The sequence below is a fragment of the Seriola aureovittata genome, chromosome 23 (assembly GCF_021018895.1).
Source record: "Seriola aureovittata isolate HTS-2021-v1 ecotype China chromosome 23, ASM2101889v1, whole genome shotgun sequence".
Lineage (NCBI taxonomy): Eukaryota > Metazoa > Chordata > Actinopteri > Carangiformes > Carangidae > Seriola > Seriola aureovittata.
The window spans coordinates 10,459,280-10,486,793 of record NC_079386.1 but is presented as its reverse complement, the minus strand read 5'-3'; the positions used below and the strand labels follow the sequence as shown (position 1 = coordinate 10,486,793).

Genomic DNA, 27,514 nt, shown 5'->3' with positions numbered 1-27,514 from the left:
GTTCATGTGCATTCAGAGTAATTATGAGATGAAGGAACAGTATGCGTGTGTTTTTATGAATGTGAATCAGTGTGCATGAGTAATGCATGCATGCAGAGGCCACTGGAGGAAGACAGTCTCTCAGCAACATTAATATGAGAGAATGTGGGCACGATATTCAGTCGTGCAGCAGTGCTCATTAGCGAGGCCAAACAAACAGGACCATGCCTCTGGCCGTGCACAAAGACCACTTTGTGCGCCACCCCTTCCACAAGTTTAGCAGCAAATGCAGAGTTCAAGGCAACGGAAATGAAAGGTTAAAAAAGAGCTCAAAGTGGAGCAGAATGAGAAAGGGGGATAGTTCACCTTAATGTCCACATTAGTGAAGCCAACTTTTCTGAAATACAAGCCCAACAGAATGGAAATTAAAGAAGACTGTCAGACCATTAACTTGAAAAAAAAAACAACAAAAAAAAAAAAACAAGAGGATTTTCCAAATGGAAAAAGTGGTGCACTTCACATAAAACTCTGCCATTGCTCATCATTTTCAAACAACCTTAGTGAAAGAAGAACAATGGCACAATCAATGAAATTAGAAACATAAAACATATGAATGTTATGATTCAAACAGAAACTCATATGCTAGGAAAACCAACAGTAAGTAAAAGAATTTAATACCTCAAGGTCATCCAAGGATCTTGCCAGGCTGAGACGTTTTGCAGAGCGGCGTTTTGAGGCACGAGCAACACCCATACCCCAAAACCTGGAGCCCTATCAAAATAAAGGAGAGACGGATGAGCAAAGATGAGCAAGGATTGTTATCCTTGTATAGTCGCATTTGATTCTGGTTCGCGGTTTTGAGGTTGCACACCCTTATGAAGATAAATTAACTCCCAGCCAACAACACTGGCTCCAAGTTACTGTAATTAATTTCAAATTAAGTTAATTTATTTCAACTTCATTGTCATTATAGTTGTGTACAATCAAACATGGTGTGTGGAGTTTGAGAGAAAATACAAATATGACAGTATGAGTACAATGAGAAATTACTTTGAGGTAAATCAGCTGAAAAAAGCCTAGAGATGTCATTATTTCTTCTAGATTTGACGACTTTCCCTGTTAAAGCTTCTATATTTATATATAATGGGGTCATCACACACGGTTCTCTCAGAAAACATGCAAATTGGTCACACAAGGGTAACCTGAACTATGACAGCCCTGTTTTGAAAAGTACCAAGTCAGACACATTTATTCACAATCTGTCAATAACTGCCACTACAAATTAGATCTGCCTGCCATCACTTCAGAAATGATCATGCATTTTAACCAGCTACCCCTACTCTTATGATTGGAGAGGCTGTAGCTAATGCTTGAACGAGAGTTTAAGAATTGCAGATAATTACCACTGCATGACATGGGCTCTACCCTATAATTTGCCTGGCTTCCTGCGCAAGATTGTCTTCTTTCTGATCTAATGCAAGCTCAGGGACAAAGGCACAATCCAGACCTGGTTTATAAACGCAAGAAAATACTTTGCTTAAATAAATAAGGTGGCAAGCTACAGTTAATGCTGAAAATGGCAGTTCAAAAACTATAGAACAACTGTAGAATACATGCTGCACATAACCTAGGTTGCCCTGATTTTAAATATTTAGCCACTCACAAAACTATTTTTGCCTGTGTGCCAGCTAGCTGGAGCCATTTCTGTGGCTGAGAGAAGGAGACTAATTCAGAGATACTGCATACACATCACTGTCTTCCTGAGAAAGGCTGATTTCCGGGACTAAATGGCAACACAGGGACATCTTGTGGGCAATGAGGAAAGCAACACACACAAAACTATATCCACATGTTTATGACAATGACATCATTGAGGTCCAACAGGTGTTTTCTGAATTCAATTCACACTCAGCACCAAATGACTGTTGAAATAGTAGTATTGTATCTCATTTTAGGTGCCACCAAAAACACCCCCCCCCCCAATGTCTGGAAACTCAACTCCCCGTGACCATTTAATACTTCCTGTGTCGCTGTGTTAAACATGAATGAAGTACAGAAACAGATACTCTCGTCTCAGTGGGACTGTGCTTACAATGGAACTATTTAATGTCACTTTGTGTAAGGTTTTCTCTTTACCACAAAGCTGAGAAATTACTTGCAAAGATACAGTGTATATGAGCAAATGCAAGACTCATCAGTATTTAAAATCCTACAGTGTCTCAAAAAAATACAAACATAAAAAAAAAAAACAGGTTTAAACATATACAGTTTAATGGTAAGAGCATCTATACCATTTTTTTTAAATTGTTTTTAGTGAAGCTGGTTCACCTCGTTGTTGCAAAGCAGTGGAAATGCAAGTGACTGACTACTTAATGTCACTCAAATGGAGGTAATTGAGACCAGTGATACCTAGAATGGGGGTCAGAACTCCTACGAGGGGTCACAAGATAAGTTGTTGCAGGGCGCTAAAGGGACAGGAAGCAGAAAAAAACACATATTTCCGCTAACAAAATGATGTTTCTGTTCTCAGGCTTTCCTCCAATATTTGCTATTTGTGGAATGATTTTTTTTTTTACCTATATAAGCATCTCAAAATAAAATAAAGAAAAGAATCTGTTTTTGGTGAACTTGTCACAACCTGTAGACATATACAATTGGTAATGAGACATCATAAGTAGACACTGTTTTGTTGTAATGGGTTACAAGGAAATAAGGTTGGGAACCCCTGATTTAGACCACAGCTCACCTGTGTGAACTGAGTAAAGAAAGTATTTCAAAATGTGTAAAAATATAAGCTTTAAAGTGTAAAAAAAAAACTGTCTTACTCACATTTTTGGTTGTACCATCCTTGCGCTGTTTCTGTCTCTGTTCAAGAAACCTTTTGGTCCATTCCTCTCTGGGAGGCAACATCATGACTTCTGCTGGTTGGTACCTGTCTGAAGGAATCTGGCTCATAGGGGGAGGGAGGTTACTTGTGCCGGAGCTAAGGCTAACACTGGAGGACCAGTTGTTGGTAAATGTCACCTGAGCCTCAGGATCACTGTTTAGGGCTTTAGGCCACTTTGGCTTTGAGAACCACCTTTGGCTAACTCTGAGAGGGTCTCCGAAGAAGTTTGTTTTTTTACCCAAAGGCAGAGGAGGTGGTGGGGGCTTAAACTGGAACTCAAGCCTGGGTGGGGGACCTCCATAAAAACTGGTTAGTGAATCAGGACCAGGTAGTGACTCTGAAAGGGAATGTGTGCTGGCACTGTTCTCTGGATTAAGTTTATGGTCATTCTCAGAGAGGTTTATTGGGGTGAGGTCTTCATACGGAGGATAATCCCACGGACAGCTGGGGAGGTGGGCCCCAGGGTGGGTTCGGATTGCAGAAGGGAAATCCCTGTCCGCTCTCTCCTCAGGGGGGGACGCATTTCCAATTCCACTGTCCCCATTGCTGCTGGCGCTGCCTTGTTTGCCAGTGCTACCATTCTCCTTGGCTTGCTGCTGAGCCTCCATGTCCAGTTTTACTCTAAGCCTCTCCACAGCCTCCCCCATGTCACTGTACAGGACTGTGACAAAGTGAAGGACATCAGGGGGAGTCTGAGGGAATTCCAGACAGCCCAAGGCATCTGGATCTGGAGTGCAGTCAAAGCCAAAGCGTCCAGCAATCCCTTTGTGATCCTCATGGTTTCCGAGCTCTGGGTCGATAAAGAAAACATGGCAGGATGCCCGCAGAGGACCATCCTCTGGTACACGGCCATCTATTATATGTGCTGTAGTGACCAGGCAAAAGAATCGTGGGTCTTCAGCACACACGGCCCCTAAGACAAGGTTCTCAGTGGGAAAAGCTGCCAAAACAGCTCCCGCATCGTCACAAAGGCGGATGCAGTCAAACATAATTTTCATCATCACCAAATTATGGGTATCCTGCTCCGTACCCAACTGTCGTATTCGCTCCCTAATAGCTTTTAAACAATCCTCCTCTGACCCTGTAGTGTTCAAAATCAGCTCTGTGGAGCTTAGGTAGCCAACCACCAAGGTCATATTTAAAATACTCCAGTCGGGGTTGACTTCTTCAGGGTCTGTAAAAACAGAGTCTGTGTCCCCCACTCTGGAAGTTTCCTCCTTTGGTTTCTCAGGTAAAACACTCCACTGTTGTGACCACTGCGACATATCAGGCTCTGATACTGGCCTCTGTTTGTTGGCTACAGCAAGACTTGAGTTAAATGAGGAATTGCTTGAGTCGTAAGAGATTGTGCGAAGAACACCTGCCTTTTGGAAAATACCACTTTTGGGGCCAATCCCAAATTTTGCATCATTAAGGATGGGGTTCCCCATTATTCGGCCATCAGCATGCACCACCAATCGCAAGAGTCCTTTGCAGCTGCCAATCAACTGCACAACAGCCTCATGCAAAGCAGTGGACACATCAGTTCCATTGATTGCCATGATGCGATCCCCTTGTTTGAGTCCCACCAGGTCAGCAGGACTTCCCTCCAGGATGCCACTCAACAGACATGGCCTCTGTCCTGAAATAGTAAAGCCATATCCTGCCCGACCACGGATGACCTCCACACCCCTGAGCTCACCGACTGCATTTAAATCCAGACGCCTCCTTGCACCCTCAGGCTGTCCCTGTATCCTCATCTTTGTCGTAGGGTGCTGTGAGATCCAGTATGTGGGAACTGAAACACTTGCAGGTTGCCAACACTATTGTGTTGTTGTCATGCTACAGTTACCAAAGTGGGGGGAAAAACAGGAAGAAACAAAGTTGAAAAGTAGTTTGTCTGCAATGTAGCAAACTATACAAAATATATGAAATATATAGAAATAATTCAGTTGTTCATCACCTTTCAACAGCAACCTGTTTTGATCAAATATTAATCTGAAACATTAACCTAGGCCTGAAACTAATGAATATTATAATTAGCAATTATTCTATTGAATACTGTGAATTAATAGGTTAATGTGAGGGTAATGTTCTGTGAAACTCCTAAAAATTGCCAAAACATCTAGCCTGAGGTCTTATTTTGACCAATGAACAGTTTAAAACAGTTGAAAAGATTTTTAGTTTACAGCCAAACAAAATAAAGCAAGAAAGCTGAAACTGAGTAATTTTTGTCATTATTTCTTGAAAATTGTAATTAATTAATAATAGCCATTTCATTTTCTGTCAATCCATTCATTGATAAATTGGCTACTTTTAGGCCCTATACAGTAAAAATAATTCCATTAAGTACTTATACTACTATACTATACTTTATACTTGAATAGGCTACTAATAATACACATGATTTTAGAGCATTTGGTAGAAACAGATTTACAAAATACTTAACAGATACACTTGGAAACAAATGAAAATACTTGAAATTAAAATGCAACTACCCAAATTAATTTTGACTAAATTATGAAAAATAATATATAATATTAGAAAAAATAATATGGACCTAATGACATAAAGAGGCAGAGTGTTTCTCCAGCTGGATTTGAAGTCTACCAAAGAAATTTAATAACTAAGTAAGCCACTGATATCAATCTTATTTTAGCAATTATCTGTCAAAGATAAGGCACACAGCTTTTATGTTCTTCCTAACACAGCTTGCAAATTACTCCCATTTACCCCTCCACCCACTCCCCTAAAACAGAGTGCCAGCTGGCCCTCTACTCACCAACAGCACTTTAATGATAACCAGACTCTATGGTTTCGGTCAACCACTCTGTTTTTACATGTTCCAATACTCTGCTCACCACAGAAGTTAAACATTTTTCCAACACAGGAAACACTTGACGAAGCCTTGAGGCTGCTTTAGTTTTATTTTAAATTCCCTTATAAAAACGTCAAACCGATAAAGTAATGATAAACTCTGAATTCGTTCCCATAATAGCACTACAATGAGGCTGTTTGAGGACTAACGCTAAGTTTGCAAATTACCTTTTCCAGGGACGAAAAGTTCCGCAAAAACGCCCACGGTTTTACATTCACGTTGATGAAAGTCCACGCATTTACATTTTTCACATTACTCGTCCATTGTTTAATTATTCAAAACAATATTTCCGCGCCGTGATTCAGTAGTAGTCCATATGGCAAACCGCGACAACACAGCCTCCCTCCATTGACTCACAGAGGAGATCACAAAGCGTCTTTCACCGTAACCATGACAGCGTAACGTCTCTGGAACATGTGACGTCTCCCTCTGGCCAATCACTGCGCCTATCACGTTCAATATTCAAACGATTGGAGTGACCCTATTGGCTGATATTGATGTCAGTTGACCTTCTTTATTTTTGCGCTGAAGTAAACCAAATTTAAAAGCCTAGGTCCATTTAATGAACAATTCCACTTAAATATAGAAATACTTAAACCACACCATAAGCTCTGTAATCACACATCACACACGATATTAGACGCATATTAGATTCGAAAATGCACTCGTGATAAGTTCTCAACATACATATATATACATATATATATATAAGTTTCTCAACATATATATATATATATATATATATATATATATTTATCTATATATATATATATATATGTTGAGAAACTTATCACCAATGTATATAAATATATATATATAAATATACATTGGTGATAAGTTTCTAAGTTTTAAATAAAAATCTTACCAATATGATTTTGCTATCATTGCTGTATACCTCAATCACTTGCCCCCTGCCTCTTCCACACTGGTGCAGCACTTTACAGCAGATAGTCTGTAAACAAACCTCTCTGGTCAAAGGGCTGCAACGGCTGCACACAAAGTCACATGGCTTTACAACAGGTGTGTAGCCAACACATTTGCAGCAAAGAGGAAATAACTGACAGTTATTTGATGAAACATGTCATGTGACTGAGATTATTGATAGCCTAGTGCTGTAAACCATGACAAGCTGTTGCACACACATTTATTTACTATTGGGTAGGTGTAACAATCACAGGTGGCATAATTTGGTGTACATCTCATAAAAAAAACTGTAGCCTATTACAATTTCTTTCTCATGAGGCAGTGACTTCCGTTAAGTTGGTGTAGTGTGTGATGGAACTAACTTAATCCCTAGTTTCTCCAAATCCTCTTAAAATAGGCTGGAAGGCAAAGACTTTAACATTTCAGCTCTATCGCTCCTTGCCTTCGGTGTACTTTGCATTTCAATAATTACCCTGCAGAAACAGATATGCTGGGGAAACAGTGGAGAAAATTACAGTGAAACACATGAAATGATGGCCAGACCATGAGGTGTTTTATTCAGCAGAAATGCAAAGGAGAACAGGTCATCTTTTATGTAGTATTTTTTTTTAAAAAATTACATTTATGTCTAATCCTAAAAGCACAATGCCAACCAAGATTAAATGCTGTATAAATGTTATTTGTTTGAATATACTTTTAATATACTACCAATTACTGTGCAGGCAGAGTACTAGTCTGTGTGGTCACAGTGACACACAAACTGAAAATGCAAAGAATGAGTTTGACTATTTATTATATCGAGTTTGTATATTTATTACATCTAAATGAGCTTCACCTTGATTCGTTTTTTTCAGTTGAAAGCAGGATATGTACCTTAACAATAAATTATTTCATCTCTCTTTTCCAGGCAAATCTTTAGAGCCACATCAATGAAAAACCAAGGCTAGAAGCAATTCAGTATCCTGCATGGGAAACAGTAAGCCAGCATGTTTTTCTTCTGCTACTGAGCGCATAAAAGACATATTTAAGAGATGTGAAATTTCCTTCTTCAAGAAATCTCATGCAGTTTGTGTTGATTATGATGCTATTTGCTGACAACCCACTCAATAACAGCAGGGATTATTGCCTCAGCTCCTGGTTCATATTGCTACAAATTGCTCTGTTTTGGCATCAAACCTTCCCAACTTGTAATTATCCTGGCACAGTGACAAAATGAAGTGACAAGATAAGTCTAATTTTGCAAGGCTGTTGTTCCCACAGTGTTTTTAATAGGGTACAAATTATCAAGAAAGATACAAGTATCCTTGAGATGAAAACATTGGAGCCCCGACTGCTAAAGAGACAGTGTATGTCTACGTCATTGTGATTATTAGCGTGATTACCTCCCATTAAAGGTATTCAGGCTGATGACACCTTCAGAAATCATAAGAGCAAATTGTTACACTTCTCTGTTCAATGTCTAACTGAAATCCAAAGAAATATAGCCTTCTTTATTTTTGCGTCAGAGGCTACAGGTGAGGCAAGACCATGATCTCTCCCAGCAATCATAACCCACACACTTCATGGCTTCCCTGGGTCTTTGGCCCCACTCTGACCCCATGACGCTGATGTGGTGGAGGGAGGCTGGATCATTTTCTCCAGGAGGTTCATCATACGCTCCTGCAGCTGCACACACTGGACCTGGAGGAGGTTCTGTTGGTGCAAGGCTCGACGGACCTCCCTGCACGTCTCCTCTATTGCTCGGCTCGACCTCTTTTGTTGCTGTAGCATGGCCTGCATCACCCGCAGCTTCTTCTTCTTCATGGACAGGTGCTTGTTGGCATGCCTCTTCCTGGCTGAAATAGGGTGGGAGCTGGAGAACAGAGAGGGGACATTTCAGATCAGGCACTGTCACCTCTGGGTTCAAAAGCTCATGTTGGTCCTAAATCTTCAATAACAGAACAATTCTGCCATTTGTTAACATCAGCAACTTTCTTCCCAAGTCAGAGGCCAAAAGTATTTTAAAAGTATGTTGAATACTGGATAAGATAAATAAATTGGCAATGATATATACTGCCACATAAATGCTAAAATGCATTAATTAAGATTAGAATCATACATAACAATCATTAAAAATGTATTGTTATGTCATATATGTATAATTTCAAAGAAATGGCGTGCAAAATTTGCTGTAATTACAAACTACAACAAACTGTTACAATAGCTAACGCTAAACCCCAAACTACTCAAACACACAGCTAACGGTACTGAGACAAATCTAGCTGAAGCAGCAATCTTTGGCTAAAGCTACTCCCGTTGTTGTGCCATATATGTATAGTTTTAAAGACAACAGCATGTGAAATTGGCAGTTACTGAAAAAAAAGCACCTAAGACACCTAACCAAACAGTCTACTGCTGAGAGCCATATCCATATCCAGGGAGTTACTCAGTTGTCAGGGAAATGGCTTGAACTTGAATGGCTTGAATTTGTCAATTAATTGAATGAATGAATGAATGTCAGGTGATAACAGGTGGCTGCGGTCAATCACACTGTTGTCATATGATAGCGTCAAATCAAGGCGTTATATAATATGAAGATATCATATAAATCTATATTATAGCCTACATATTGTTCTCTATTTGACTACCTAGACCATTTTCATGCCAACTGAGTAACTCCATCAGCTGTGTAAGGCCACAAAATACAAAATACAGCTGAAAGAAGGAAATGCTTCTCTTCCTCAGACCTGTTGGTCAGAATTGATCTACTCTCAGTTTGAATGCTAATCCTAGATAAAGGTATTCTAGAAATTCAGTTTCACAATCTCTGACTCTGTTATGTCAGCTTAGTTGAATATTGTGTGAGCAACCTTTGTGGATTGCTTCACTGAAACAATAGAAGACAAATTGCCTTTAACAGTAATGAAAAGACACATACACACACACACACACACACACATGTATCTCGTCTAGTTTTTGTTACCTGGAGCCCTGTGTGTTGTCACTGTCAGAGCTCAAAGAGTCCAGCTCTTGCTTTATCTCCATCTCATCTGAGGAGCCCGTGTACTCTGGCAGGAACCCCAGCATCCCCTCCTCCGACTGGGGTGCCAGGTTGTCTGTAGACTGGGAGGAAGTGGAGGGCCCTGCAGCGGAGGCCTGAAACTCCAAAGAGTTCACCCGCCCGTTCTCCAGCGGCTTGGAGAGGATCTTCTCGATGGATTTATAGTACGGCCAATCCGGTGTTTCCCCACTTTCACCAACTGTAGATTTCAGTCGCCTGTTGGAGAAGAAAAGTGATGTTTATAGTCATGCAGCAGCAGGAGTTTGGTGTCATAACCCTGAATGGACATTGGGATCTGGTGTACTTGCCTGTACTGGAAAGACATGTTGGTGATTTTCATCTTGATCTCTTCTTTGAAACGCTGCTCTCCGGTCAGATGGAAAAACCTCTGGGACATCTTCTCGTAAACCTTGGCGTTCCTCTTGCTCATTTTCAGTTCGTTGTGGTGTTCCTCCCACACATACAGGAGGGCTTTCATTTCACCGTCGGTCCAGTTCGGGGCCCGCCTGTGTTTCTCACTGTGGCCTGGCATTAGGTAGCTGAAACCATCGTCTGATGCCATTTTTGAAATGGTTCTCTTGGCCTGTTCTGGCTGTGTTTGCAGAAATAGGATCTTTAGAGGTTGAATTTGAAAGCCTTTTACTGTGCTAAGAGCTGTGTGAGGTGTGGGAGTGATACATGCAAAAAGGCACACACACCACTGTCCTGCCTGTGCCCTTCCCCCTAGCCTAGCTGAAAGAGGACTCAAAATGGGGCCTAAGGCAGGAGAGGAATCCGGTTAAAAGCTTTTAGTGGTGCGTGATGTCACCGTGACATCAAGTTGCCTTGGCAACGGTGAGGGAGGCCCTTCATTTTCCCTCCCCTTCCCTCTAACCACTCCCATCTGCTCTCTTTTCCCCTCCATTCTGCTCCAATAGCAGCACAAAAAGCTTTTAGCTGAAAGGCAGCAGTGTGAGCGCACCAGATTGCTGACAGTTTTGAAATATGAGCCTCGGGGGAGGGGGAAAAAAAAGAGAGAGCTGAGACCACGGGTATGTGTTTCCTTGGCAACAAGGCACTAGATTTGGTAGTCAGCCAACACACTGCTCCATTTAAAAGCTTTTAATAATAGACAAGTCATTTTGAGACAGGGAGAGGGGAGGTTTGCTTCGTCTGGCATGATGTAGAGGAAAAGAAAACACTTCCAGCCTGCAGTTTAGACCTAAAAGGAGAGCAAAAGCCTTTCACTGAAAAACTGTGAAACACTTCAGGTGGAAATAACAGAGGGGAGACATAAAACAAAACGGCAACATGCGGTGATCAGCCGTAGGCAACCCTGCAATGGAATACAATATGCTGACTGCTGTAATCAGCTTTCTATTCATAGCTGTGGGTGGTAGACAATGGACCCCTGCAGGAGGGGTTTCTCTCTCCAGTTGGAGAGACCCCTCCCCCATTTAAGTCTCACCAAGGCACGGATCCCCCTCTACCCCGTCTCAATCTCATCATCAGTATTTTTCCTCTTGTCTCCTGCTCCCTGTCTCTCTCCCTCTCGCTCTGTTCCTTTTCTTTTTTTTCTCCTAAAAACATGAATGTACCAAAGCCACACGTCTTTTACACAAACACATAGACAGTAAAACCCAAATTACTCTTTCTCTACAGCACCTAAGCTGCTGCTTTGTCCATATTTACTTTAACATGCACAATTTCTCTAGCCTCACTTCATCTTTATTAGTGACACTAGTTGACGTCAGTCTGGCTTAACTCAGTTCTGGCCTCATTAGAACCTTAACCCATCTGCTCCTAACTAACCTGACAGGCGGCTCGTGTATTTTCATAATGCAAATTGGCAGCTTTACCCCATCCATCACATCTGTCACTTAAGACAAACGTTAAGCTCTGCCGTTGCAGAAATGGAAGAGTGAATGAAAGTTGGTGTGAAAGGTTTTGCATGTTTGTTTTTCCCTTTCGTCTCTATTGGCCAGTTAAAAGGTCTGTGCCTAAAAAAGTGAAAAAAAAATTACGTTTCTTTTAGGTATGTAGATTTTTTTTGCAGGATTATGATTGTTGCATTGACAATTTTAAATAAATTATCCTAAAGTGAATTTCAAATGCTTATGTACAAATAAATACTTACTATTTCAGTGACTTTACGATCCCAGCTGCTTAAAATCGCCCGCGATCTTGGGGTCCATATAATTGTATTTAGTTACCTTAATAAAGTTTTTCATTCATTAAAGTGGAGGTAATCCAGACTACTAATCCAGGAGCCAGACTAATCTACAGATAAACTGGTCATGCGCCACTTATGTCTAGAGGTAGAAGTCAGTAATGTGAGCGATCTATAAAATCAGACCACACTGTAAAATCCTACTATAGGACAGGACTAACCAGAAATCAAATTTATTTTACAATACTACGTATAACATATGTAGATTCAAGATCATCATAATCTGCATTATTGAACACTCGCAGAGTAAACTAAATCATTTATAATCCTTGTGCTACCTGTATGTTGTTATGTATAGTTGAACTCCACTCACAGTAAAATAACCCTGCAATACTTCTCAGTTTAGTTAAGTGAACGCAACATTTCAGGAGACATATCACTTATTTTTAATATTCCATCACTCCACTATCCTGGAAAATGTCATATTGGTACATTTATCCGCTGTAGCCAGAGACAAAGAAGTAGTTCTGCTAGTCATTCGTTTGTAGTGCTTTAGGGAACACAGCAACAGCAACACGGCACACAAACACAAACAAGAGAAAACTGATTTGATCTGAACTTATTTTTCGATTTAATAGTCCCACTGTACTTTATATGCAAGTTGCTTGTACTTCAAACATACTGTAACTAGATTGTGCAGTCTTTGTTGTCATCTTATTTAATCTTTCCATGAATATTTATACAAAGGTTTAAATCAAATGAAAGGAAGGTTTCATATTGCAAACTTAACAGAGCAATAACTGAACAGACATTGATTTAAAAAAGATGAAAACACTGAACCCATAGGGATGATGTGTCTGAACCAGCTAAAAAAAACAACATCTCTAAAACCCTTTCATTTCCAGTGCCACAATTAGTGTTTCTAATTTTTTAGAGAATAATTTCTGGTAAATCAAAGATGAATGAATGAAAAACATTGTGGTGCTACTTTGAAAATGTAGATAGGACTCAAACATACAATATGAAACCACGGTTACATTTTTAGTTGTATGTTGCAACAGTGCGATGTAATGTAGCGTTCAGGTTCAGATAATGTGAATGCTCTTTAAAACGAGACTATGTAACTTTTGAAAATAAAACCACTGAGTTTTGCTGCTACAGTCTTGTTTGGTCTGGTATGACCAGTAGCTCATGGTGGCGATTGTTAGCTAATGTTAGCAGTTAATGGGTTCAGTTAGTGGACTCATTCATTTTACAACCAGTACACTATGTCTTAGCATTTACCATTATCTTATAATTATATATAAGTATTTGTCACTTGTTGCCATAGCGGCTGCTGTTGATCAAAAGTTACATATAGTCTCACTTTAATGTAATAAAAGGCGGCACATTTATGGACTTAAATAAACATTACATTATCAATGTTAAATAAAATGAAAGAGTAAACCAGAGTAGGGTTTTGTTATCTCTTTGAACCTTAGAAAAAACGTTTAATGCAAATTTGTGCACATAAAACACATACATACGGTACAGTGCATACATAAAGTATCATAAAGTATAAATGCTTTTAATGTTGGCCTACATTAGTATGTCAACACATACTGTTGTACATCTTGTACCTCATAATAAACCAGTCCACAATGGACTAAATGCAAACTGACTGGACCACTTTGGCCAAAGCTGGATCCACAACAAGAGATAGTCTTTTGCACCTGCTCATGGCAAACACTAAACATGACAAAAACAACTAAAGACCACATTTTGTAGTGTGATTAGAGCATTTGAGGCTGGTGTGTGTGTCCTACACAAAAGTACAGTAGATACAAGCTGTCCGTTTCCTTTTGATACTAAGTAGAAAGCTCTGTGCAAATCTGAGCTCAGGCAGGAGGTTCAATCCTAGCTTTTTGGGTATTTACTCCTCCTGGGAGGGGGGTGGGGGGGTATAATCCATAGTAGCTTTTCCTCTATCAGTCCTTAATAGTAATGCAGATACGAGAAGACACAGAAAGCTATTAGATGCACCCATGCTCCAAGGACAGAACAATTAAGGAATGTCAGTTTGTTAACCCATCAAATACAAAATACTGAAAATGATCTTTTTTTTTTTTTTTTTTTAAAGAAAGGGGCTGGTAAATGGCATATAAAGTGTCAGGCAAACTCAGGTACACCAGCAGCTTATCTTCACTTCACCCCACATCTCACTCTGTCACGTCACACCCAAAAACAATGCAATGAAACACACCATATAAAACAAAACTGTAAAATTAAAATATAAAAACATGATATAATGGAAACGATATCATATAATATATCAAGTATTCATAATATACAACAATACAATTTAAAAATCAAACCTAAAAAGGAATGTAGTTCTGGAAAAGTACCACTAGAGGTCAGCAAATATCCATGCTCAGATATCCAGTTATACACTTGAAATATTTATCTGCAGTGAAAAGTTATTTCTGCTTGTGGACAAACACTTAAAAAAAAAACTTACAGACCCCACTTTGTCTCCATCTTAACCTCCTTTCAGTTCCACATAGCAGCAGTAGTAGTGGTAAACACTTCAATTCAGCAAAATTCACTTAGTTACATTCTTGATAAGAAGTCTCACAGTATAAATGAGTTTTTTTTTTTTTTTTTAATCTAACACGGACTCATATGTGCACAGTGGTCTCAAATGTCTCACTGAATAACATCTGCAATCTTGACACTGTTTACTGCATCAGGAAAGAAAATTATTTCCCATGTTTCAAAACTGACTCATGCAGTCATAAGAGAAATTTGAATCTCAGCAAATTTCTGCTGAAACTATTTCTGTAATGTTCCTGTGAAGAGTTTTGTTATTTGAAGTTGTTTTCCATCTCTGGTGGTAAAAGTTCCTCTCTGTTCATGTTGTCAGATTTAGAAAATAATTCGCCTGTCGAGCTGTGGATCCCTTCCCAGCATTGTGTGTTTACAGACTCCGGCCTGGTTTCTCGTGCCTTCCGTGTCTTGAATGTCTCTGCTCAGTCTCTGGGTAGACACTCCTCCTCGGTGATGCCCTGAGCCTTAAGCTCCTCCAGGACGTTGTCCAAGTGGCCGGGGTCAGGATACCCATGGCCAGTCAGGTTGGAGCCAAACTCCGTCTTGTGGTGCACCTCGTTCCAGATGACCGTGTCGGACTCCCCAGTGGTGCTGGACGTACCAACAGAGAAAATGAGTCGGCGGTCCCACGCCACCAGGAGCAGCCTCAGAACCTGGATGAAGAAATTGATGAAGACAATAAGTCAATGCATCACGTAATCTGGTCATGTAATCTTCATGCTACACATGAAACCAGGAAGAGGAGATGTTTTCTCATTTACCTTGCGCCCCTTCTCGCTGTCAGGGAGGTAGCAGTGTCTGGGGAACCCACGGGCAGTGAAGGGTTTGCCTGGATTTGGGTGCTCTGGGCCCTAAAGAGAGAAATCACAGTTCATCACATCATTCAAGCAAAGACTAAACACCTAACAGACTCATCGTTTTTGCATCAAGTACCACAGAAACCTTGCCTCAGTTTACCTGGATGCCAGGAGGGATGTTGTAAATGATCCGGATGGTTTTGCAGTCAGGGTGGCCAGGCAGTGAGTGGGGGATGACGTGGTACTCCATCTTGCCCGGGGGCTGGTTGCCAGTCTTGACTCCATAAATGGTCTTACAGGTTGGGCACTGCAGGCTGCCATCCTTGTTGCCGTTGTTGTACATAGCAACGAGGCACTGGAGGTGGTACTGGTGACCACACTGTGCCAGGCGCCCTACCGACTCAGCCCGGGAGATACCGCCCACGCCGGGGCCCTTGTAGCCCGATGGTCCTGCCAGGGCCTCCATGCAGATGGTGCAGTCCTGAGTTGGGAAGAGGAAGTAAAGTGTAATTTATGTCTCATTCAATCTTTTTGTTGTGCTTTTTGTTGTTGGCCAATTAAAAACAAATCCTTTCAAATGTTCCAGTTGTTTGATGTAAAGCTGCTGGCTCAAGAGTGTAATTTGGCCACATCTCATGGCCTTCATTAGCGGACTGAGTTTGCTCCGTTGTCAAGGGTTACGATCTCCTCTGCCCAAATAACCACCTGTTATCATCTAACCGGGATTCAGTACTTAGATCATGTGACACCATCTCCATCACACCTGAGCAACTCCACCTGCTGATGAAGGCCATGAGACTTGGCCGAAAACCAAGTTGCTATACTTCTGATAAAACCTTTTTGCCGGCACTTCCAAGAACCCTAAAAGTTTAAGTGCTAGTTTTTAACCTAAAAACAATCTTATGACCTATAAACTGTTTCTATAACCTGCTTCTAGAATCTACTCTGGTGAAAATGTGACTATAGGCTCATGTTTCTCTTTGTTATTCTTTTTCCTGCTATACTATCAAAAAGTGGAGAAAAAAGAGGAAATTCTATTCTGTCATAATATTACACTTTATAAATGTTAGTATCCTATTTTGCAGCTGTTGTCGCAGTGATATTTGGATGTTAAAATACTTTAGTGAGGCTCTTAAACAATGTTGAAAGTCGTCAAGGATTTTTTAACATTCATGTCTTATTTAGCTGAAAATCATCGAAAATGAGAACTCACCTCTTCTGGGGGATTGCGAACTTTCTGAAGGTACCTCTTCACCACCTCCTCAGGGGTCTTGCCTACGAAGTGAAGACACAAAGTACGATGATGATCTGTTTATGAGCAAAACGCACATTCAGCCTAAAGCAAAAGCAGACTCATCATAATTACACCCACCTTTACGGGCCTGTTTCTTGGTAGTCTTGCGGCAGCAGTGACCCAGACCGGGCACGGGCTTGATGTCGCTCTTGCTGACAGGTGGAGGATGAAGCACCAGCTTGGGTGGGCGGGTCAGGCAGACAGGAAGTCCTGCTGCGCTCATCAGGATGCCTGTAATACCTGCGTACAGCCAGAAGAGGGGGGGTGTGAGACGCTGTATTTGGGGCTTACTCTTTGCGTGATGAGCTCTTTATCCAGGGAATTATCTATTCACCAAACCGGTGAAGGCTGGCCAGTTGATTTACTCAAAGACTGGTTAAATATGGGGTCAAATATCATTAGCTGTGTCGTCTGTAGGGCAGTAGATCAGTGACAAGAAAAAGTATAACAAACTTTAATGAGTAAGATGTCTCGTGAATTTTAGACCTAATTTTAAAGAAAGTACTTCTGAAAGATTTAAATAAAATGAGATAATTGGATGCGTCAGGACATTTACCTGCCAGTGCAGGGTGAACAGGGCTAGATCCATTCAGGTTCTTCACTGGAACTGTTGGCACTCTGAAACACAAGAAGACAAACGCACATTAATCTACAGATCAATGACACACCAAAAGCAGACACACTACAGGTCAGGTCACCGCAGCAACCTCGCGTCAAAATCTGATGAGTCACCTGTAAACAGACAGAATTACACACAGCCGCCCCAGGCATGTGCTACTTCCTAGTTCACCAGGTGTCAACAGGTTAAGGCGCTTTTGCCAAGTCATGTGGAGAGACAAACAGACGCTGACTTGACATACTGTCCTAAAATGATTAGATGGCACTTCCTGCTGTCTAGGGCTTAACCTAGATGACAGTACATGGCAAATGCTCTTAATTCTTGGGTACAACTGATAGAACACGATATCAAAAATGATTCCATTAACTGTCACTGAATTCAAAGATGCCTTTTTGAAAGACGATTAGACAGTAGACGAGGTATTTTCAACTTAAAATGAGGACGTCAACTCATGTCCAGATAAAGCAGCTTTGATTTTATGCAGGAATTGGACAGCGCTTTCCATTTAGTTTGCCAGCCACAAAAAACAACCAAACAAAAATAAAAACATCCTTAAATGTGTTGAATGAGCCCTATAGATATTTTTGACGTGACATCAATGGAAGTTGAACATATATGCCCTTATTTTGATAAAATATCACACTATTTTTAAGCACAGCTGTACTATATCTCTGCTCATAAATGGAAATGGAGTTTGCGATGAGCAGAACAGTGTCGCCACAGAGACTATCCAGTCACAGAAGTGTACTTACGGTCTGCCAGTTTTGATAACAGTCATCTTTCCTTCTTGAAAGCACCAGAGACCACAAATACGAGTCAAGATATTCCAGCAACAATATCCACTTGTCGCACTATTCGTCTCTTTCCAGTTGTTTGTGACTCCTCTCTTTTTTTTCCTGCCTCTGATCGATCCTGAGGTTTAACAGTAGTATGTCAGTGTATCTCTCTGCCGTCTCGCTCCTCCTCTCCTTGTGCGTTGGTGACGGGTCTCCTTCCTCTTTTATAGGGCTAATCCACCTGTTTCCATCTGTTGACTAAACTCTGGTTGTATGTCAGAGATTGGTCACAGCAGGGATTACCTGTTAGTTACTGTGTCACACTGCCAGGTTGCCATAAGGCTGACAGACATGAGCACATACAGCTGGGTACTAACACAGTGCCACTACATAAATATCACCATATGTTGATATAATAAAATTAAGGTTTACATTTCAGTCCACTGCCCTAGTAAAGTATTTTATGATATTGTCTATTTATCTTCTATTTGTTTCATTTATGTATCTTTAATGGACACCCTTTGGCCCATATTTTACTTTTATTTTGTTCTTTTAAAGTGTATATAGGTTCATATTTATTTCCTTTCTTAAGAAAACTTAAAATATTTTTATAAAAAACATATCAATTCCAACTTACTATTACTGTGACTACAATAACTGATTGTATATATTCCCACATACAGTCATTTTTTGCTATTTTTACTGTTAACTTTGTTTAAAATATCTTTCATTTGTTTTCTCTGCTGTTTTTAGTGTTTCTACATTATGCATCTGTCTGTTTATATAAGTATTATCTCTATCATTTTTCTCTGAGAATCTATATGTTTTTTTAATGTATTTTCTTCCATACATACATGTCTCCAACTAAGGCTTTAAACAGATATGTTGACGAGCAGAGCCTGAGATGCTATTTAACCCAATAAAACTTAAAGAAGAGGCTGAGGGACGTCAGATAAGGGTCTTTTACCAGAAGGAAGCAATGGGAGGACACCTGTTGGTGCATCAATTGAGTTAAAGTTTCTGATGCTAAACCTGCTCATCTTCAAATGAATTAAATTTGCTCAAATATCTATAACAAGTTATTGATGAGGCTACAGTTAAGTTGAGGCTGTAGGATATGAATGACTAACTTTTTTGTGTGTCTGTATGCATCAGCAATATTTTTCCCTCTAAATAAATGATGCAACAATGACACATAAACAGTTAAGAGTCACTGTACTGTTCTTTTCCTTTACTGGTCAATCTGATTACACTGTGCTGTCTTACTATATTGGTTTGTTTACCTAAAACATGTCCAAGTTGCAGTATTAGCTTCCTGTGTACGTGCCTTTCGTGATTCACAAAGTCACAAAAGGTGCAGCTGACTGGCTCAAACCTGAGCATGAATAAGTTGATTGACATTTGTGTGACAAGCAGGTCACACAGCAACATTAGCAAAATGATTAAAAGATTAAAGGATAGTGGGAGAAAAGCATTGAAAGGGTGGGAAACAAGAGAAGGAGGGGTGTGTCAGCCAGTCACGTTTCTTTGATCCAGGCTAATCTAGTGGCATTAGAGCAGCCTCCATCTGCAGAACTGGGTGATGGACACACACAAGCTGTGGCATATGGCCTCACTCACACACTTTACAAATACAAGCTCGAAACTTGAATCAAGTCAAAAAAGAAAAAGAGATAAACCCTGGAAGAAGGAGCAAAAAACTTTGCTCGGGAACGCGTGATGACGTTTTGCGGCGGTGGCACAAAATCAAACCCACTGCAGTGAGCGGAGAAAGGACCACAACAGGTGTGTGATAATCTGTGACGTTGGAGACCCCTCAGAGTTTAAATCTTCACTAAGAAACCATCTGCTCATTTTCACTGGCAAGCTCGATCAACAAAAACAAACTTTACAAGGAACTCACCACACACTTTTTTTTTTTAAGTATACACTAGGTTATCAATGACACTTATGATCACAATACAGTATAACTGTGTTAGAATGCATTACAGCACCATGACTGTCAACTATAAAAAAGATACGTCACTTTATTTCTTTGAGCAGACTTAAATTAATATAAGTATTCATTATAAATAAAGGTCAATAATCCACTTTTTTCAACTGTTTTCTATTTTAAAATTATGATTTAGAAATATGAGCCTAATTACCTACATGTATATATGTGGCTTTATATGATAAAACTCTGTCACTGGGTTCACCAGGTCCAGGAAGTTAGAAGAAGCCACACATCAGTGTACATGTGGTGTACATGTGGTGCAATGACTGAATTTGGGGATGACAGCAGGAGCACTAAGTGGAGCTTGTGCTAAGAAAAGGCTGAAGGAGAGAAGAAGGGCGAGCGACAGAGAGGTGAGCAGAGAATCCCAGGCTGACGGGATCAGAGTGACGCTTCATCTGTGACGTCGCTGGTTTTACTACAGCAGCAGGTGCGACCATCTGTCGGAGAGAGGAGTACTCTCACCTGATATGTTGAAAGAATGGTTCAGTCACACATCTCACCTGACACAGAATGCAGAGATTACTGGAGCAGGAATATTAAGCCTGTGGTATTTGGTTTTAATCTGAGGCTTAGCTGCTGCTAAACTGTTTTGCAGAAGTTGTCAAGGCTAATGTGAGGATTCGGAAACTTGGGGTGCTTTGCTGGGGCAATGTTAGGTGGCTCACATGGAAAATTATCCACATCTTTTTTTCAAATTCATTAAGACTTGCTCTTTAGTGACACAGTGTTTTTTGAACTGTCTGGGATGCATGACGTATCGCTTTTCTTGTAGGCTTTAACATTTTCACATTTGAGGCAACTGCAAAACAAAAAGCATCCCAGAAACATCTCTTTCAGTGAGACTCAAGGAAAATATGTTATAAAATGAAAGGCTGTAATTGGAGTATGATGAAATCTAGATGCTAAAATTTGTAACATGCTCACTAGAAGGCGCCACCACCAGCTGCAAAACAGAATGGGATGATAAAAAAAATGAGGAAACAGCTGTGTTCTTGTTCTAATAGTCTTCTTTGAACCACAAACATCTTGCTAACCAGCGCCCTCTGGCTATGGCATCTGGACACTGTGACTTGCTTCACCTTATTACATTCACTTATGCTGACATACTGTCAAAACGACTTTAACACCTAAATACCGGATGGTCACACAGTGCTCTTCTGGTGTTGAATGACGTGGAGAATGATCTACGTGATCAGAACCTTTAGTTGTTAAAAATACCCTACAGACATGTTTTAAGATCTATAAAAATAATCTGCTTTGAATTTTAAAAAAAAAGAAAAGAAGAAAGAAGTGCCTGATATGTTTTATTCCATAATAAAACTATTGCCAAGCTCTTGGATGAAATTGAATATTTAAGGAAGGCTGGTATCGAAGAAAACACTATAATCAAAACAATATGAAAATCTATTTTTGTGAAAAACTCACTTTTACTGATATGTTGCTTTCATCACCAAATTTCCAAAAACATTCCTAATGAATAACATTGTCTAATACAACTGGTGACAGCAACTCTTTCACCACTTTCAGGATTATAGAGTATATAAGGTGCAGGTGCCGTACGTCTCTCTACACACTAAAGCTAAAGGCTCACTGGACCTCATTCCAGATTTCCTGACTATAATTTCCAAAATTCTGTCTCTACTTTACAGCAGTCTCGAAAAAAATGAAGTCACTAGCACAAGGGGAACACTGCATACCGAACATTTGATAACAATCACGACATCCCAGATGTGGTTCAGCTGCATCCAAGATGCAATCCAGATGTGGTTTGCTGTAAAAAATGAAATGGTTCTTTTTATATTACTCCTTATTTCATATTTGAGAGGGCCGAGGATTTAAGTTATTCAGACAACTCCATAAACCTGCTTTGTAAAAAAAAAAAAAAAACCCTGGTCCACATAGGTTGCTACGGTAACCAGCCCATGTGCAAGTATTCCCAGGCTTTTCTGATTCCTAGACCCCAAGTCGCCTAATGTTGGGTGAAAAATATTTACTAACCACAAACAAACTATATGTGCACAAGTGTATGTGTGTTTAAATCCATCATTTAGTTGTTGCATGACAATAGTCTGGAATGTGTGAGAGCGGCGCTTGTTCAGTATGAATGCTCTTCATTGTTTTTCCATGGAAATGAACGAGCCTGGTGGACTTTGTCACAAAGTTTAAAGGCTCAAGGATGCTAATGAGGCTGATGTCAGACACTGTGTAATGAGGCCTTCAAACAAATGAGAAATTCCTGTCTAAACTGATTTTTCTTACATATCCTGTTCAGTTGGTCTCATTCTGTTTTTGTATATAGTAAACTGATATGGGGTGTGGTCACTGGGTACATGTGAATAATACATGAAATATTTTAGCAACACTTTGTGATTAAAATGTCACAAACCAGCCAGACAGTGATACATAACAAACATTTGGGGTTGGGTGCTTTACATGTAACTTCACTGCCTTCCAATCAGTGAACACCACACCCTTTGTTTGGGTGATGAGGACATCACACCTACTTTTGACAAGTCTGTTCATTCATCTGCACAGAAGAAGAGTTTAATTTTAGGACTAAATTGAAAAACACATGAGACAATTCGGATTTTTTTTTTTGATGGGTCTCTTGTAGGAATGTAAATCTTGCTTGAATATGCTACATTCACACTTTATTTTCAGAGGTTTTCTTATCGTTTCTTGAACTTTTTTAGGCTATAAGAGAATATTTGGTCTACTCACCCCGAGGCGATGAGGGCACGTGACTGAGCCATGGCGATACGCTGCAGTGCTGGTCGGCTCAGCCCTGCTAGGCTGGAGCGGGGCGGCAGAGGGGCGGCGCAGGCAGCAGCACCAGACGAAGACACTGGGCCAAGGACGCGGGCAGAAGGCGAGGGCGTGCAGGTGGAGGCAGCCGTGGAGATGAGAGGTGGGCCTGGAGCGGGCGCTGTAGGGGCGGAGCAGGAAGCAGAGAGGGAGGAGGAGGTGGAGGGGTGAGGGGGAGAGGTGGCGACAGATGAGGGTGTGGTGGAGGGAGGTGGAGGAGGCGGCGGAGGTGGGGGGAGAGGTGGAGGAGGGGGACGGGTGGAGGAGATGGAGAGGGCGGCGGTAGCTGAGCCGAGGAGGGAAAGAGAGTGGGTGAAGCCTCCTCCAAAGCCAAGGCTGGCACTGCTAACACCACTACCACCGATGATACCTACACCTCCTGGACCACCCATACCACCTACACTGAAGCCACCTGTCGCCCCAACTATAGACGTCCTGTTTGGGGAGAATGACCGCGACAGGGATGGAGGCCGAGGGAGGGTTAGTGAGTACGACCCTCCTGGGACAGGGTGACTGCTGATTTTGGGACTAGGTGGCTTGGTCTGTGGCGGTCTCCGACCCAGAGTGTGAGCAGCCGACATGGTGCCCGCTTTGACACTCAGCACCAGCATACACTGCTGACAGGCGCAGGGCTGTCCCAGAGAGGTGATGGCTGAAGCAGGGAGAGCCCCGCTGGGGTACGCACTCCCATTTCCAGTCCCACTGCTGCTCATCCTGATCCCCATGCCCACTCCAGATACATCCACACCAAGCAGTCCTCCATGGCCGGGCATTGACGTGGGGCCCCAGGCATGGTGGGACTTGGGTAGGGGCCCTGACACCAGCGGGTAAGCCAAGTCGGAGCGGCGCTGGATGCGCCGGCAGCGTTGTGTCTGCCCGTTGATTTGGGTCATGCTTTCGAAGTCAATGAGGTAGCAGAAACCCAGCGGCGCCAGGTCCAGCCAGGGCTGCTGACGATCTCGTGCCGCCTGGATGGCAATGCCCACCTCCGTGTCGTACGCCGTCCAACTGCCAGCGTCGTTCTCCCACTCCCACAACCAGCCCTGCCCTGGCGCTGAGGTGGGGTCGTAGAAGCTACGTCGTACCGGTCGAAGGGTACCTGAGGCAGGGGTCACAGGGTCACAACATAAGCAAAAGACTCATGCAGATTATGAAGAATTTAACCTGGTGTGGTATCCTTGAGTAGCACTCTGTAGTGACTTACTGCACGTCAATGGACACGTCCTAAACTATTATTGTAAATATACAGTTTGAGGCATATATTGAACACCTTTCTGTCTCTTATATTGTAATCATGATGTAGGGTGATGAGAGGTAGAAGCAAGAGGAGGTGAGTGGACTGGACTACTATTTGCTGTGGACAAGTAGATTACAACCCTAACAAATTCAACATGTCTGTGTTTGCTTGCTAAGAATTTGGGCAAACAGGTTGCCCCTGGTAACAGCACACGGTGTTCTGCGTTCTGATTGGCTGGCAGCCTTTATCCGACCCAAAGCTGGCTGTGTTTGCTTTCCCAGGGTGTCCAGAGAAACTCTACAGATTCTTCATACTATAAAGCCTTCGCACATCAAATCCTCTCTTCAAGAGTGGTGCACAAGTTTCTTTAAGATGAGCGAGCTTGATGTTAAAGTGAGAGATGACAGCTTTTTTTTCCAGAAATGTAAAATATGCATTTTACATTTTCATTTTACAGTTCAGCCTGTATTCTCTTTTTTTCTTTTAACAGCAGCCATGGACTGACTGGGAGAAAATCAAAATCGACACAGACCGATAAAAGGCCCCTCCACCCGTTCTATATGGGACCACCTGACTCATAGTTTGCATCTTTTTTGGCCATTTTGTGTCTCTTAATGGTCAATTTCCATCTCTTTGTAGTTTTTTTACGATCTTCCTTATGTTGTTATGATGTTTTCCACCCCTTTGTGGTCATTTTGTTTCTTTTAAATGAGCTCTTCAGTCACTTCATACTAAGGCTCTGGCTCAAGGGCCCCCTGACCTCTCATGCCCTCAGTTCCTGTGGCCACTAGCTTCTGTAATCCCTCCATGACCATAGCAAAAATAGGGTAACTCCCAAACTGTCTAAACATAAGAAACTGAATGGGATCCAACACTGATATCCATACAGCATGTGTGGCACAGTTTGCCACATTTAACAAGACAACAAGGGAGTTCATTCACAAAATCTGTCCCCATCAACCCCATTTTGTCTATGACCTCAGACTCCTGAAATTCCTCCCCCGCCTCTTCATCCCTGTTCCCTATTTAAATTGGGGCACCCTGCCTAGCTCCCACATTTCAGCCTCTGCTGGGTTTGGAAAACAAACTGCACAAAAGCTTTTGTCAGCCAATGTTGAGAGAGAGAGACGAAGTCAGGGTCTCTGCCAAAGTTAGACATCTGACAACTCCCTGCTTTGTCTCACACTGCCTTGCTTGCCTTTCTGCTATGAAGCTTTGACTTGTGACAGTTCACCTCTTATGTCCATATACTCTTACAAAACAGTAGTATTGATAACAGTGCTTGCAATGAAACTGCAGGAGCGAAGTGTTTACTGTGTTTGTGAGTATGACTGGACACTTCAGCTGCTACTGTGTTACATGCAAACACACACACACACACACACACACACACACACACACACACACACACACACACACACACACACACACAGAGACACACACACATTCAGATCCTACCAGAATGACTCACTTCACTTTGACAAGCCACAGATGCACATCATACATCCCTGTCCTTCAATGAATAAACCTGGAAATACTGAAAGAAGAAACTCAGCCAGACTAGGTTGGGGGGATTTAACATACAAACAATGACATTTATGTCATAGCACAGGAGAATTTAAACCCTGTAGAAGAAGCCACTTTGCAGCAAAACACCCCATCAAAGCATCAACATCTGGAGCAGAATCATCACAAGGGCTTGCAATGATAAAGTAGACACACATGAGCAATAAAAAGGCCTCCACCTCAGGCCCGGCTAAACCGCTACACCCTCCTCCGTGTGTCTCTGCCTCTCCTCTCTCCTCCTCACCTGTGTCTTGTCGGAACTGGTGCATGGAATGCAAATCGATGATGTAGGGCGAGAGGCGAGAGTCCACCTGGCCGAGGACAACACTACCACAGCGCGGGTCGCTCCGGATGACTGCCTCGATGTGATGACAGACAGCCGGGCTGTAGGGCCGCCAGCGTCCGTGCTCGTTCAGCCATTCCCATACCACTACGGCGGATGCTAGTAACATCCTACTCCTGCAAGGGTGAAAAAAATTGCAATATTGAGGCATAAATGAAAGCGAAACCGCGGGGATGATAGGCATTTAAAGATACCCGGCTGCCGCTCCGCCGTGCATCCCTGCGCACAGCGGCGCTGCATCCATCTTGGACAGCTTGCAACCCAGATGTGTCTCCTATATGTGGACATAAATATATATTTCGGGATGACACTACATGCAAACTGTACCTTCCATGTTTGTAGTTTCGGATATGCAGCAATTAGAAGGTCCTTTTATCACACGGCGAGGATACAGAGGGTTTCAGGGCGCAAAAAGCCTTGCAGGCTGGTTGCATTTTACTCCCTATGCAGATGAGTGACGTGTGCTGAAATCATTTCTCCGGCACAATCAAGTTAGGGTGAGAGGAGAAAATGCAACTTGGATGCTCAGGGTGGTGCGGCACTCATAAAGTAGGTTACTGTGACAGACTGGCTTTGATCGTGCAATGCAAGGTTTTTATATTTTACCAAATCTGTGCTGTCTGTAAGGGTGGATCACATTCCTGAGAACAAATAAATATTTACCGGGTAGATCAGCTCCAGTGTCTCCAGCAAAATCACTGCTTAGTAGAACAGTTAGGGTGCTTTAGTAATGATCCATCTGTCACTGTGAAGATGTCTTCAATCTTGAGGTAAAATCCCGGGTTTCGGGTTACATAATTGTTTTGATAATGTGTCACTACACTTGGGTTTAATATAGATGGACTCAGGCTCACTTCTTGTTTCTTCCACAGTGTCTCGATCGAGTGGCTCTCACCCAGCTGAAAATTATTCAGCCGGCGAAAAATAAATGTTTGACACTCGCGTGCACGAACACTCCCACGCCAAGAAAGTCTCCAACATCCAATCAGATTCGAGCAAGTGCTCAGTTTGGCCAATCACGAAGGGTACTCATGTTACACGCTCGCTGTTCATCGTGTCGAGGTATGAAGTGTGTGTGGAAATGTACCCTTGTTTCATTTTAGTCTATACCCCAGCTTTTACACATCAACCGACTCTCATGATGTATTTTACATTTAAAAATGATGAAAACACGATCCAAAACTTCCTGGAGATGCCGGGGATTGAACCCGGGACCTCATACATGCGAAGCATGCGCTCTACCACTGAGCTACATCCCCATTGGTCACATGAGTGACCACGACGTGATTTAATACATTGTTCTGGTAAATGATATATTGTTTGTAGTTGTTTGCTGATATCAAGGAAAAGGCAGTAATAACGTCAAAAAGTTACTTTTTATTTATTTTGTAGTTAGAGTATACAATGTCTCAAAATGAAAAGTGTAACATAAGTGCATTTTGCCCAGATAATCATAAAGCTTTTCAGTACATTCATTAACAGTGGTGGAAAGTAAGCTAACTAAGTAGGCTACATTTACTTATGTACTGCACTTATGTACAGTTTTGAGGTACTTCTACTTTACTCGACTAGTTTATTTTTATGGTTATTACTTTGCAGATTATGATTTAACATACAATGTATGATAAATAGTGTGATGCATCATTATATTAAAGC

The 27,514-nt window shown here is 41.6% G+C and overlaps 3 protein-coding genes and 1 non-coding gene across 5 annotated transcripts in view; all 4 read right to left on the bottom strand.

Moving 5' to 3' along the window:
* The window catches only part of rgs12a (regulator of G protein signaling 12a), a 37,261-nt gene extending 31,215 nt beyond the window's left edge, over positions 1 to 6,046 (bottom strand). The window contains exons 1-3 of the mRNA XM_056369529.1: positions 5,891 to 6,046; positions 2,809 to 4,687; positions 658 to 750 (exon numbers count right to left, since the gene is read on the bottom strand). Coding sequence (XP_056225504.1) covers positions 658 to 750; positions 2,809 to 4,605 — 1,890 coding nt within the window. The 5' untranslated portion in view covers positions 4,606 to 4,687; positions 5,891 to 6,046. The remainder of the gene's footprint in view (positions 1 to 657; positions 751 to 2,808; positions 4,688 to 5,890) is intronic.
* Positions 6,047 to 6,932: 886 nt separating this feature from the next.
* Positions 6,933 to 10,624, bottom strand: msantd1 (Myb/SANT-like DNA-binding domain containing 1). The gene is made up of 3 exons (XM_056369378.1): positions 9,996 to 10,624; positions 9,610 to 9,903; positions 6,933 to 8,499 (listed from the first exon to the last, which is right to left on the bottom strand). Exons 1-3 carry the CDS (start codon positions 10,247 to 10,249, stop codon positions 8,208 to 8,210), a joined length of 840 nt encoding a protein of 279 aa, XP_056225353.1. The 5' UTR covers positions 10,250 to 10,624; the 3' UTR covers positions 6,933 to 8,207.
* Positions 10,625 to 12,536: 1,912 nt separating this feature from the next.
* On the bottom strand, positions 12,537 to 26,758 carry dtx4a (deltex 4, E3 ubiquitin ligase a). Of its 2 annotated transcripts, none has more exons than XM_056369653.1 (9): positions 26,522 to 26,758; positions 25,760 to 25,974; positions 22,629 to 23,811; positions 17,070 to 17,131; positions 16,592 to 16,753; positions 16,433 to 16,494; positions 15,380 to 15,700; positions 15,184 to 15,273; positions 12,537 to 15,075 (listed from the first exon to the last, which is right to left on the bottom strand). In XM_056369653.1, exons 2-9 carry the CDS (start codon positions 25,965 to 25,967, stop codon positions 14,845 to 14,847), a joined length of 2,319 nt encoding a protein of 772 aa, XP_056225628.1. In that variant the 5' UTR covers positions 25,968 to 25,974; positions 26,522 to 26,758; the 3' UTR covers positions 12,537 to 14,844. The 2 variants fall into 2 exon arrangements, with proteins under 2 accessions (XP_056225628.1, XP_056225627.1); XM_056369652.1 differs by lacking the exon at positions 26,522 to 26,758 and adding an exon at positions 26,186 to 26,341.
* Positions 26,759 to 27,045: 287 nt separating this feature from the next.
* trnaa-cgc (transfer RNA alanine (anticodon CGC)) lies at positions 27,046 to 27,117 on the bottom strand. The gene has a single exon. It is a non-coding gene; the product is annotated as a tRNA-Ala (tRNA).
* Positions 27,118 to 27,514: the final 397 nt, after the last annotated feature.

What these genes read in the sequence shown, in the direction of transcription:
- msantd1 (XM_056369378.1), bottom strand. Translation starts at nt 10,249, where the DNA reads ATGGCATCAGACGATGGTTTCAGCTACCTAATGCCAGGCCACAGTGAG. An exon ending in AACATGTCTTTCCAGTACAG is followed by an intron (nt 9,904 to 9,995) that starts GCAAGTACACCA and finishes CTTCTCCAACAG; the next exon opens with GCGACTGAAATCTACAGTTG. An exon ending in GACAACACACAGGGCTCCAG is followed by an intron (nt 8,500 to 9,609) that starts GTAACAAAAACT and finishes TCTGTTCTCCAG; the next exon opens with CTCCCACCCTATTTCAGCCA.
- dtx4a (XM_056369653.1), bottom strand. Translation starts at nt 25,967, where the DNA reads ATGTTACTAGCATCCGCCGTAGTGGTATGGGAATGGCTGAACGAGCAC. An exon ending in CCAGTTCCGACAAGACACAG is followed by an intron (nt 23,812 to 25,759) that starts GTGAGGAGGAGA and finishes CCCCTGCCTCAG; the next exon opens with GTACCCTTCGACCGGTACGA. An exon ending in ACAGCGAGAAGGGGCGCAAG is followed by an intron (nt 15,076 to 15,183) that starts GTAAATGAGAAA and finishes TTCTTCATCCAG; the next exon opens with GTTCTGAGGCTGCTCCTGGT.